Consider the following 14,000-nt stretch of genomic DNA (forward strand, 5'->3'; position numbering starts at 1 on the left):
GTTGTTATGAAGAATACTACCAGTCACTCACACTCACTCATGCCCGTCACCCCAACCGGGGTATGGGCCGCCAACAACAGATCTCCAGAGTCCTCTATCCTGGGCCATTCGTTCTAACTGATTCCAGGTATAGTCCATTTTTTTGCTATCAGCCTGAAGGTCACGTCGCCAGGTGTACCTGGCTCTTTATATCTAAAGACCTCAAAGTGCTTTACAAAGGAGTTTGGTATCATTATACCCGTTCAACAAATGCAGAACCGAGGCACAGGCAGGTGAAGTGAGTTGTACAAGGTCCCCCAGACAGACATTGAAAAAGCCAGGAAAAGAACAGAGACCTCTGCAGTCCTGGTTCCATGCTCACTCCACTAGGCCATGATACTTTCAGTCTCTCACCATTCCCCCATTGTATCTCTTTTTTTCATTACTTCAAGATTTTCCTCTCCAAACATTGGGTTTTGAGGAAAGCGTATATTTCTACAGGAAATAGATTTTGCCAAAGAATGTCAGCCAGCCTGAAATGTCTCCTCCTTTATGGATAGGGCCATGTTACTATGTGAACATAGGAACGGCCACACTGGATCAGACAAAAAGTCCATTTAGCCCAGTATCCTGTCTTCCGACAGTGGCCAATGCCAGGTGCCCCAGAGGGAATGAACAGAAGAAGTAATCATCAAGTGATCCACATGTGCTGTAGGGGTGATGACTCTGTGAGTAAAATACTGGCCTCAGACTTTGGAGATTTGAGTTAAGTTTTTGCCCTGCCATGGATACCTTCTGGGACTCTGGGTAACTCACATCTGCACTCGGTCTATGATTTTCAAGGAGTAAGAGAGTTAGGCACAGGGAATCTCATTCAGGTTTTATCCACAGATCAGGGCACTTCCCTGGGTTTTTTCCAGTTTTCACACCCTGATCCAAAGATAAAACCTTTCAGATCAGAGCAGCACTGACCCCCTGCCATAGGAAACGCCTGGTCAGACAGAGCTAGTCATATAATTTTGGGTGATAAAGGATCTATGGATTGTTCTCCTTCTAATTCACTTAGGTTCCTCTAAGATCCAAGCCAGTATATGAGCTCACCAGTGCCCACTTCCTCTCTGCAGTAACAATGCCTAATGCTAGTACCACACTGTAGATCTTATACAACAAGAATCATTACCTCACTCAACCTCTGTGCTGTTGATCTCAGAACCGACCTCCTCCAAACAATTGAGGATGATCTGGGGAAGTCACATCTTACAGCTGAACCTTGCTCTTCTTACTGGCTGGAGCAGGGAACCTGGTTCCAAACAGGAGATAGTGGTGGAAATCTACCCCTTATATCCCATCTGACCCATGCACCAAGACTGGTGCTAGAATCAAAGACTCCCTGAAATCCCCCTGAGCTTTTTACTGAGCCAGATCAAGAGAGTTGCTGCTTCGGAGATTTGAGAATTCAATCTCAAGTGAAATGATTAATAAGTTCCTGGAGTTTTTCATTCTGTTTATGTTTCTTTTTAGCCACTCAAACTGAACAAGTTTTGGAAATTGACTAGATGGATTGAGCCTCAGAAAAAGAGGTCTATGGGGCACAGTGGCTGCTTATGTTGACCGAGCTGTCAAAGTCTTTTCACTTCAATTTGGCTCCCACCAACGTAAGTGCCCCGCCACACTGATTTAATAACACCACCTCCCTGAGTGTCATAGAGTCATGGGCAATGTAATTGATGCATTGTAGATGCTTAAACATCAACTGTTATTGGTGTCCCGGAGTTGTCCCACAACGCCCACCACTGACCATTCTAGTTACCATTGTGAATTCAGCTGCCCAGGGTTCAGGTGGACAGGAAGCCCCTCCTCCCCTTTAAAGCCCTGGAAATTTTTGAAAGTATTTTTTGCCTGATAAGGAGAGCCCACCTAGCAGCTCTCCTTTGTTCTGTATAACTGCCCTGTTGACTATACCAGCTACATGTTCCAAACACATTCCTGACTGTAGTATGCAGAAGATATTGGATTTCTTGGGCCTGTGGGGAGAAAAGGCTGTGTAAACACAACTTGGATCCAGACATAGAAATGTGAACATCTACAAAGCCTCCCTCAGTCAGGAGCGGCTCCAAGGTTTCTGGTGCCCTAGGCAGAATTCAGGGGAAGGCATTTTGCGTGGTACCCACAGGGTGTGTGGGAGCTTCCAGTTCCACTCTCATCGTGCCGCCAAAGAAGGACCCTCTGCTGAAATGCAACAGATGATGGAGGTAGTCACTGAGCTGCTCAATTGCCTGCCACTGTTTTCCGCTGCACGTTGGCAGAAGGTCCTTCTTCGGCGGCACAACGGAAACGGAACCAGAAGCTCCTGTGCACCCCTTGGGGAGCTCACAAAATGCTGCCCCCTGAATCCTGCCACCCTAGGGACTGCCTAGGGTCGCCTAATGGAAGCGTCAGCCCTGCCTCAGTCATCTAACTCTGGGTTGAGCTCTTTTATAGCCCTTGTATCTGGCTGTTCAAATTCAGCAGACAGCCACGCTACCTCCACCCCAGTGGAAACTTCTCCCCCTTCACTTCACAGATGTTATGAAGGACACAGGAGGCAGCTATAACCAGTGGGATATTTTTCTCACTGAGTTCCAATCTTGTAAAGTATCAGAGGGGTAGCCATATTAGTCTGGATCTGTAAAAAGCGACAGAGTCCTGTGACACATTATAGACTAACAGATGTATTGGAGCATAAGTTTTCATGGGTGAAGTGGGTATTCACCCATGAAAGCTTATGCTCCAATACATCTGTTAGTCTATAAGGTGCCACAGGACTATTTGTCACTTTTTACCAATCTTGTAAGTAAATAACATCAGTGTCCCTTCAGATGACCAAGGTCCCATTCATCTTTCATTCTATGCCTGTAGCTGAAGCAATTCTTGGTGCTGTTGAGGTGGCTGGTGTATGGCTTCATGAACCATGGAAGTAAGGGGTGGCCCAGGATGACTATTGGCATTTCAACATTCCCAATGGCAATCAGTTGCTCAGGTTAGAAAGTCTCTGCTTGCACCTTTTTGAATGGGCCTGTGTTCTTAAATATGTGAGCATCCTGCACCTCCTCTGACTAGCCAACACTGATGTTGGTGAAGCATCCCTGATGACCCATCAGCACTTGCATAGCCATAGAAAAGTAACCCTTTCTGTCGATGTACTCTGTGGCAGGGTGGTCTGATGCTAAAATAGGGACACATGTGCCATCTATGGACCCACAGCAGTTTGGGAATTTCTGCAAATCCACCTACTATGTCTTGCACATTGCCTAGAGTCACAGTCCTGCATAGCATGAGTCAATTAATGGCCCTGTACAGTTGCATGACAGCGGCCCCTGAAATGGATTTCCTGACTCCAAAATGATTCCTGATTGACCTGTGTTGCATGTTTCCACAGTGCAATCACCATTCACTTCTCCGGTCAGCACAGCTTCATTTTGGCATCCTTGTGCTGAAGGGCTGAGGTGAGTTTGGTACACAGATCCAGGAATGTGGTCTTGCACATCCAAAAGCCCTGCAGCCACTGCTCATCTTCACAAACCTGCCTGACATTGATCCCATCAGTCAGTGCTTGTTTCTCAAGCCCAGAAGCACTGCTCTACAATCTCCAGCTGCTCCGTGAACTCCAACAGCAACCTTGAATTGTTTCTTTCTAAGTCCCACAGCAAGCTAGCCCCTAAGGAATCATTATGTTCTCCATGGCTCCTCTGGCAGCTCCACAAATACTGAAAGTTCAGGTGCCCCAAACTCGCGATGCTCATAACAATAGTGCAGATCTGTGCAGTCTCCGTGCTTCTGTCAGAGATGGTGGACAGCAAGGAAGAATATGCCCATTTATGGGACTTTGAAAAGAAGGTGTAAAATATTATGGGCTGCAGATGAAATTATGGGACGGAGAACATTGCATTATGGGAAGTTGACACTATGCTCCCAGTCATCCCGCAAAACTTGTTTCAGCTTCACCAGGCACTGCCAGAACTTCCCAAAAGATCCTGTGCTGGAAGGCAATGAGTTGCATGCTGGGATACCTACCCACGATGTACTGCTCTCTGAATTATTACAAGTGCTTCTGGTGAGGATGCGCACCACTGACACAAGGAGTGTAGTGTGCACAAACACAAGTGATTTAATAGCTGTGGCGGCTGTGTGCCAATGTAACTTACATTGACATAAATTTATAGTGTAGACATAACCTTAGAAACATTGTCCTTTAGACAGCAAGGCTAGAAGAAGGATGAAAGAAAAGGGCTCCTCTGCACACCCATCTGCAGCACTGGGGGCTCTGAGAGGTGTGACAGGGCCAGTCTCTGAATAGGATGGTCTCTACTGAATGAGAACACCCTGTGGAGATGATACAGCCTGGGACAACAGCTTTAAGATGTGGAAACAGCTCATTTATTTCAGCGGCTGTTCTCCGCCCCCTCCTGAGTGTTTCAGAGTCTCTGATAGGTAGGAAGTTTCCCTGTTCTCAGCTCCCCACCCAAAAGGACAGGACCTCTCCAGATCCTGGCCACATAGGGAATAGGGAGAGGGCCTCAGCCCACCTTAGAGGGGCAAGAACCTCCCCTCCCAGGTATGGACACAGACCCAGGAAGGGAGAATGCTGGACTGATGGTTGCCCCGGCTGCTATTCTCACCCAGTCCTCCTGACACTCGCCTCCTCCTCCCCCTGCCCAGTATCACACTCCTCCATTCCCCAAATCCCCATGCCTCCCTCACCAGACCTCCCAACCTCTCTCCTATCTTGCATCTCCATTTAGATTCATAGATTCTAGGGTCAGAAGGGACATTTGTCGCCCTCCGCATAAACCCCACCCCTCACTGTAGTCCAAACCACTTTCTGCTAGTTCCCCCACTCCTCTGTCCTCCAATTATCATTCCCCTTCCAGGAAAGAATTGCATATCTATTTTTTTACATCCAAAGAATGTGATTACAGACCCCAAAATGAAACAGCCACCCAGAACTCACAAATTCACAGCCAGCAATCTCAGTGAGGCCTGTGATTCCTCCAGTCATTAGTAAGTCTCAGTTTAACAGTACGAGGCAGCAGAACAAAACCATTTTGGGTGGGGTGTAACTTGTCAACCCCATGGTCACATGACCCAAATCTGGAACATTAACAGGACCTTGTGCCCCAATGAGACACACTGAATTTCAGATCAAACTATGTAACCATTTGAATTTTCAGAGCACTTAAAAGAGTTGCGGTTTAAAACATTTCAAATGGGCCTCATGGAAACCATCTATCTGTGGTTCTGTATTGGCATGTACACATTGTAAAAGAGAACAACTTCTTAAATACTATTCTCAGTTTGAGTTCCTTAAAGATTTAGTAGGTGCCATGTGCTATCCCAGGTTAAAAGTTGGCAGACAGAGACCATTTTGACCTTCAACACATCAAAAATTTGATCCCCAGGTCTGTGAAAAAATAAATAAATAAAATAAAATAAAATAAAATAAGGCCATTTTCTTAGGACTTATATATCCAGAACCTCTGCTCAACTGACCCCAAATTTGGGTTGCTAACTTACCCTGCACTGTCAAGAGGAACATCATATTTCATAAGAATGTAACTAAACTACTGCCCCACTACAGCATTTTGTTAATGGCTGGGTACACATATCTCAGATTTCTGTCTATTAACCATGATATTGGAATCTTCCATGAGGTTTAACGTGGGCTAGTGGTGTTAAGAAATAAGAATCACAGATGAAAAGATAGACAACATTAGGTATTACAGGAAGGATATTTAGCTCATGTAAATTACCATAACTCCATAGCACTAAACTAATTCATCCCATCTTTGGAAATGGCAAAATTGACTATGTGGGGTTATGTCTGGTTTACAGCAGCTTGGAATCTGGCTCCATTGATTTCAGTGGAACTGCAACAATTTACAAAAGGGGGAGAACTGACCCATTTAATCCAGTGGAGCTATGGATGTTTTATACCAGCCGGAGGTATGGACCCATTGACTCCAATGGAGCTACACTGGTTAACACACAGCTTCTGATCCTTTATAGATATTCAAACTCTCTGAGATAACTACAACTCATATGAATTAAATGTTTTTAAAATGTCATGAACCATTGCATCTGCAGCCTAATGGTGTTTTGTTTTAGTGTTATCTGAGTAAAGGGAAAAATAGTAATTGCTGAGAAAGAAAGAAAGAAAGAAAGAAAGAAAGAAAGAAAGAAAGAAAGAAAGAAAGAAAGAAAGAAAGAAAGAAAGGTCGGGCCATTCATCCCAGTAGCAGTTGAAAATCAGATACAAAAAATCTCTGCAACACTGAATTCCTCCAACTTTCTGACTCAGTGGGACTGAATCACTGCACAGCCATTAACAGTTCCACTCTTGTAATTAATCCCATGCACAAAAAACCATGGAAGGACAGATGGGTTAAAAACTTTTGACTCATCTTTGGTTCAGAATGACAGGCAAAGTTTATGGATCTGAAACTGTGTAATGGACTGGATCCCAAGCAGGTGTAAATCAGCCACAGCTCCGTGGAAGACAATAGGACAGATCCCCAGATCATTTAAATCATTGTAGTTCCACTGAAATCCAAGAACTGGATCCTGAGTTGGCATAAATAGCCCTAGCTACTCTGGAATCAGTTGAACTGTGTCAGTTTACACAAGCTCGAGATCTGTCCCTTAGTTTTCAGTCTTTGACTCTGGTTACCTCTTATAGTGTGTCTGCACTGCAATTAAAAATCTGCCACTGGTAAACCCCAGCTGATTTGAGCTCACTGGGCTCAGGTTAATAAGTTTTTAATTGCAGGGTAGGCACCTGGGCTTGGGCAGGATCCTGGGCTCCAGGACCCTGCGAGGTGGGGCAGACAGGCCTATTACTTGTCCTAACAATCTCATTTTGTCAAAATGATAGATAGATAGATAGATAGATAGATAGATAGATAGATAGATAGATAGATAGATAGATAGATAGATAGATAGATTCTCTGTTTGAAACTCTTCCAGGAGTCTGCTGCATTACCTGGGAGTTTCAACTATTTGGGGGCTTTTAGATGCTCCATCTCCACGATGACTCCTTTATTCCTTCACCACAGTCCTCTTTTCTCTGTCCTCTCTTCTACCTCACTCTGGTACCATGTGTTGTGAATTCATCAGGAGGAGAAACTTTCTGGAGTCTACAGTGTAACGCATTATTAGAACTAAAACATGTTCCAAAAGCTAAAGGAGAGTCCAGAGCTCCGAGTTGTGTGTCTGGCAAAGGTGACACTAGAATGTTAGTCCTAGTCCAGTGCTCTGCTCTTAAAGACACAGAACATACTCCTAACACATACTAGCCCTGGGCATCCACTTCCCCATCATACTCTACCGTCTACCCTTAAAGGACTGTGTGCAGCCCTGTACCTTTAACACCATGTTCTTAGTAACCCCTATGAAGCCCTGTCCTGTCACACCCTGAGAAGTATCATTACTTCACAATGTGCTCTCAGTTACTCCTGTGCATGCCTGTTGACTTCAGAGCTTTGGCACAGATGTCCCTGGTGAGAACTTTGTTTGTGATGTTGCTGATGATATTCCAGCCAGGAATAACATCTGTGCTCACCAGAGAGACCTTCACTGAATCGTAGTTTTTTAGCCCCGCCGAGGACCTGGCCAATTGACTACACTGGAATGATGTTGATTTACACCAGCTGGGGATCAGTCTCATTGATCACAGTTTAGCTATGATAATTTACATTAGCTCATTGATCTATGGCATCTGAGAATCTGATTCTTTATCATCAGCAGAGTGATTCCAATCTACAGCACTGGTAGAGCTGTCCCATTAGTGTCAACAGAGCTGTACAAATTTACTCCAGCAGAGTATCTGGCCCTATGGAGTATAATGTGGCTACATTGATTTATACTTACTGGGGAACTGGCTCATTGACTCCAATGGAGCTGTGCTAATTAACACCAACTTTCCTATGAGTTTCAAGGAAGCTACACTGATTTATGTTGTCAAGCATCACCAGTGTGGTGCTCTGCTCCATCCAATGTTGATATCAGTCGGCTGCACGTGTGTGTTCCCCCTGTGCACTTCCCCGGCTCTGCAGATAGCTGGCACACCAGACCCTGAGAGAAACTCCAATGACCACAGAATCTGCTAAGGTACAAAGGCACCTGGCCAGGTTTATTGCTAAATAAAACAGTCTCTAGCTCCCCGGATCAGATGTCTACAATTCTGCTAGTACATATGTGCTCCCTAACAATGGACTGGCTTAGTTAATGGTGGGATTTACCAGTGCCCTCCTAGGCCAGACAAAGACAACACCTCAGAGATGCATTCTTATACATAGATACAGAAAAGTGTCCTGATGTATTGAGGTACAACCCCTCTATGTAGCAAGGTGCCTCCTTTCGCCTTGTACATGTTGGTTCGATTAAAACAACCTCATTCATCATCAAAAAGAATAAGAAGTACTTGTGGCACCTTAGAGATTCACAAATTTATTTGAGCATAAGCTTTCTTCAATGGATGCATGTAGTGGAAAATATAGTAGTAAGATATATATATACACACACAGAACATGAAAAAAGGGGCGGATCCGTGACTCCATCCACCTCTCCTTCTCCCCCCCCCCCCCGCTCCTCCGCACACACACACAATGTAGTTTCTGTGGGTGGAGGATGAAATAACCCCACACGGCAAACCCTGGAATTGACCCAAAAGAGTGGAAAACACTCCCCTATAGTCCCACCCTCTCCCAGTAGAGGAAGTAGAGGATGTAGAGCGGCAAAGCTGGCAGTTGGAGAAGGGTGGGAACATTCTTCCATCAACCTAGCTACCATTACTCGGGGAGGTGGAGTTACAATAGTGACAGACGAACCCCTTCCATTGCTGTGGTATCTCCTAGGTAGCGCATACACAATACATTATGGAGGCATAGCTGAACTCTTACCATTGTGCTCCCTTGAGACAAAACTCCCCCAAATGCAGATGGCCACCACAATGCATCACTTAAGAGCCAAACCCAATGCTCAACAGGTGTCTTTCTATTGACTTTAGTGAGTACTGGGTCAGACCCTAAAGGCCAGTTTTTCAAAAGTTTTTAGGTGTCTATAGATGGAGGATATGTACCTAATGGGATTTACAAAGGTTCCTAAGGAGGTTAGACACCACATTATTTCAATAAAGTGAGAGCTAGGTGCTAGGCACTGTTGAAAATCCCTCTAGGCACCTATGTGATCATTAGACACTTACATACCTTTAAAAATTAGGGCCATTAGGAACTTATAATGCAGATAGGCAATTAATGGGATTTTTCATAATCATTCAGGTGACTAAATCCCACCTCACTAAAAATCTTTTTGTATATTTGAATGCATTTCAAAATCTGGTTCTAGATCTGGTTAGGTGCTTTGAAAATCGTACAAGGTGCAACCTGGGAACTGACTTTCCATTTGATTGTTCAAATCCCTTAGCTGGCTTTGAAAATATTCAATTTGACCCTTAAAACCATATATTACTTGAACAAGTTTATTAGAACCTCAGGCTCTCTGTCTTCAGGTTCAAAGGAAAGGAAAAATAATTTGGTTTAATTTAAGTTGTTGGATGGGTGTGAGGGCGCTGTGTAGTGGTAGTGGCTAGTGATATACTGGAGGTCCGCCTAGATGATTTGATGGTACCTTCTGGCCTTAAATACTATGCTGCTTGCTTATGTTGCTAATTTGTTTTCTAGACCATCAGATAGTTTGTTTTTGTCCTGAAGAGACAAACAATAAATAATTGTACTTGATCAAGTTACTTTTTATTTACAGAATATTTCAACTGCCTTTGGGTGATAATTTTTTTTCCTTACAGAGAGAAATACTTGAATTATTTTATTGTCAATCACAAACAAACAAACAAACAAACAAACAAACAAACAAACAAACAAACATTTCTTTCTTTCTTTCTTTCTTTCTTTCTTTCTTTCTTTCTTTCTTTCTTTCTTTCTTCTACATTATTGCTCCATAACCATACATGGAAATTTATAGTAAAATTAACAGAATGAAATAGTTCTCTGGGCAGTTTATGATCTATAGCTCAATTAAATACAGAACAAAAAAAATAAATATGGAAGACATGGGGAAGATGATATTACTTGAAGATATTTGGGCATGTCTACCAAATAGCTGGAAGTTGAAGCTAGAAATAAATTGTATATTTTTAATTAACCATTGGAAAAAATTACTGAGGTATGTGGTGGATCCAATCAAGACTCTATGTTTTTTTTCTAAAAGTTATGCTCTAGAAATTATTTTGGGGAAGTTCTATGGCCTATGTTATACCAGAGGTCAGACTAGATTATCACTGTGGTTCTTTCTGGCCTTAGGTTCTATGAATCTAGATAGACTCCAGACAAGATATACTATAAGTGCCAATGGGAGAAAACCCTATAAATGAGGTTACCCAATACTTTGCATTACAAGACCCTGTTTTTAATTCATTATAACTTCCTAAAAGTTTAACCATTTGGGCTGAATTTTTTCATGTTGGGTGTCTGCCTCAGTAGGAAATTTTCTTAAGAGTTCCACAAAAAAAAAAAAGGTTCAGTCATTTCCAAGAAAGAGAGATTATGGGAAAATATATTGGTTCCCCTGTGTTAACAGAGGGGAAGAATTCTCTTTTCGGACACTCTAGCTCTGGTAGGCACTGAAGTAGAAAATGAAATATGAGGGGGGGAGGGGGGCACCCTGGTGTCAGGGATGCACCTTTTGCTGGTTCCATGAAACAGCACTCAGGCTTGGCCAAGTTATGACCATTTGGAAGAATCTCGGTTTCCACGTGCTCAATAGATGCTTCTTAGAGTTCTGGGCTTAGAGCTCCTATCCATCCCTGCAGAGTGTGCTTCAGTTCCAGGCTAAACTGGCAAAGTTGGACTTCCCTGGAAATTGCTGATATCACACTAGATGATCAAAATGGTCCCTTATTATCTTAAAATCGATTAATCTATGATATACACCATAATCTTACAATCTGATCTGCTAGTAAAAAATGCCATGGAAGTCAAGAGCCATCTCCCAGAGTTGTTGTGTGACCTGATCAGGTTAGGCATTGAAAAATCTATCCATGTCTTATATAGGAAGCGTGAGTAAGTGCTGAGCAATGTTATTTAAAATTAGGCCAGAGGGAACCCTAACCCAACCCAAAACCTGAAATGCTGCACTGGGCAGCCAGAGCAGGAAAAGGGGAAGCCTAAATGGACTTTTCTGTAGAGCTGGTTGGAATTATTCAGGTATTTAAATCTTGGTGAATATTGTTAAATTTCAACAAACCAAACATTTTATGAAATGTTTCTTACGTTAATTTGTTTTGTTTTGTTTTGTTTTTTGCTTTGACATTTCAAATTTTGAAGATGTAAAATCAGGATACTACTTTGACTAATGATTCTCATTTGATTTTTCAAATATCTTTACATCTGGTCAAAAGGTTCTGACTACCAAAAGTTTGACAAAAGTTTATGTATTTATTTGTTTATTTATTTATTTCATTTTTAAAAAAGTTTCTCTTCCCATTTTCCAAACAGATTTAGAACAGGTCAAAGTTTTTCAAATGTCAAAATTCCAATTAAAAAAAGTGAATGTCATCAGAAGAAATTCAACAAAATATTTATGAATTTCCCTCATTCCCCCTGTTTTAACTAACTCTATCATTCATTCTCTGATTTCTCCAGTTGTGTGAAAGATACTCTTTTCTATTGTTTTTCTAAAAGCTCCCTTCACCTTTTTGTTCCTCAGCGTGTATATTATGGGGTTCAACACTGGGGTCACAACTATGTACATGAGGGAAATCATTTGATCACTCTCTGGGGTGGAGATAGACTTGGGCCTCAGGTAGGTGAAAAGGGCTGTTCCATAGAACAAAGTCACCACCATGAGGTGGGAGGAGCAGGTGGAGAAGGCTTTACTCCTTCCCTCTGCTGATGGCAGCTTGAGGATGGTGGAGATAATGCAGATATAGGACACGGTTATCAACAAAAAAGGGCCCATGATGAACAAAACTGACACAGTCAAGACCACAATTTCGTTTTTGGATGTGTCAGTGCATGCCATCTTTACCACCGGTGGGATGTCACAGAAGAAGTGGTGGATGCGGTTGGAGCCACAGAAGGGCAGGCTGAAGATCCACGTGATCTGAACTACTTCCACCAAGATGCCTATGGTCCATGAAGCAGCCACGAGCTGTGCGCATACCCGACCACTCATGATAGTTCTGTAGTGCAAGGGGTTGCATATGGCTATGTAGCGGTCGTACGCCATGGCTGCTAGGAGGCAGCATTCTGTGAGGCCCAGGATGGTGAAGACATACATCTGTGCAGCGCAGCCCACAACGGTGATGGTCTTTTGCTCCACAAGAAGGTGAGCGAGCAGCTGAGGGACCACACTGCTAGTGTAACAGACTTCCAAGAAGGACAAGTTCAGTAGGAAGAAATACATGGGGGTATGAAGTGATGGATTTAGCTTTATAAGGAGGATAATGAGCAGGTTCCCCATCAGAATGACCAGGTAGGAGAGCAGAAACACCAGAAACAGAAGGATTTGAAGTCTTGTAAGGTATGAAAACCCCACCAGGATGAACACATCAGAAATGGTCTGGTTCTCATCAGGCTCTCGCTCAGAATATGTCATCTGCAGGGATGACAAAGAGAAAGACACTGGAGCTGAATCTGAAGAATACTATACATGTGCATATGAATCATACAATTCATACTGGTTTCCTATGTGTTGGGATGCTTCAGACAAAAACCTGCTGCAGTTCTATATGTAACTGGGCCCAATAATCATTGTAAACTGGTGTAGCTGCATTGGTATGACTGTGACGCTGCTCTCCATATTTTTCATAGTAATAGTATGATATGATTATGTCATAATCCTAATGTATTTTATTTAAAATAGGTTATATGGGGTATCATTAGAAAGGTTACGATTTACTGAATATGATTAGCTTATCAGTATGCATGTATCATTGTTGTATCTAAAGTTAGCAACATTGACTATACATCTGTACTACAAAAGTGTTTGCACCTGGGGAATGCCCACCAGACAGAATGCAATCAGTCTGGCTGGCTAGCTGGGAACAAGTCAAAGGACCATTAGGAAGAACAATAGATCTTTGAAGATGCTAATCTCCCACCTTCCTGAGAAGCTTTCCAGGGATGCTACAAACTGCCTCTCATTTATGGCTGCTTTGACACTACAGGGTCATGTGTTCAAGTCACATGGTACTGGTTTCCATGATAAAACACCAGTATTTTTCCACTGAGGGATATGGGAATCACATTGAAAGACAAAGGGTTCTGCCATATGTAAATCTTATTAAAGGGTGGGGGAGTGAGATAATCGGGGTTCATTCTTCACTGAATCCCCACCCAGGATGACTGCTTGAAACATCTAAGGAACAAAGATAAAGGGGGAGATAAGGACTGAGCCAAGGCTGAGAAGGTGTCTGACCTGTGAAATACCTGGAGTTTTAAGCTGTACACGAGAGCAGCTTGCTTTCAAGAACCTCTGCAATCTGCTTAAATCAACATTTAGGGTGAGACATTACTACTCATAACCAGTTTCTTTAGTATATTAAGCTTATAATGTGTTTTTGTTTTATTTGCTGGCTAATCATAGAATCGTAGAAGATTAGTATTGGAAGAGACCTCAGGAGGCCATCTAGTCCAACCCCCTGCTCAAAGCAGGACCAACATCAACTAGATCATCCCAGCCAGGGCTTTGTCAAGTCGAGCCTTAAAAACCTCTAAGGATGGAAATTCCACCACCTCCCTAGGTAAACCATTCCAGTGCTTCACCACCATCCTAGTGAAATAGTGTTTCCTAATATCCAACCTAGACCTCCCCCACTGCAACTTGAGACCATTGCTCCTCGTTCTGTCATCTGCCACCACTGAGAATAGACTAGCTCCATCCTCTCTGGAACCCCCCTTCAGGTAGTTGGCTGTTCCTGATCACCTTTCTCTCCTCCTAGTGCTTCCAAATGGATTCCTTTCGGAGCT

The 14,000-nt window shown here is 43.0% G+C and overlaps 1 protein-coding gene across 1 annotated transcript; it reads right to left on the bottom strand.

Annotated features, from left to right (window-relative positions):
* Nucleotides 1-11,635: 11,635 nt before the first annotated feature.
* Nucleotides 11,636-12,627, bottom strand: LOC115643540 (olfactory receptor 10A4-like). Its single transcript, XM_030547572.1, is given in 2 exon segments — nucleotides 11,636-11,679; nucleotides 11,682-12,627. Coding segments are annotated over 2 exon segments (990 nt in total).
* Between the last annotated feature and the right edge of the window lie 1,373 nt (nucleotides 12,628-14,000).

This window comes from Gopherus evgoodei, unplaced genomic scaffold, assembly GCF_007399415.2.
Source record: "Gopherus evgoodei ecotype Sinaloan lineage unplaced genomic scaffold, rGopEvg1_v1.p scaffold_62_arrow_ctg1, whole genome shotgun sequence".
Taxonomy (NCBI): Eukaryota; Metazoa; Chordata; order Testudines; family Testudinidae; genus Gopherus; species Gopherus evgoodei.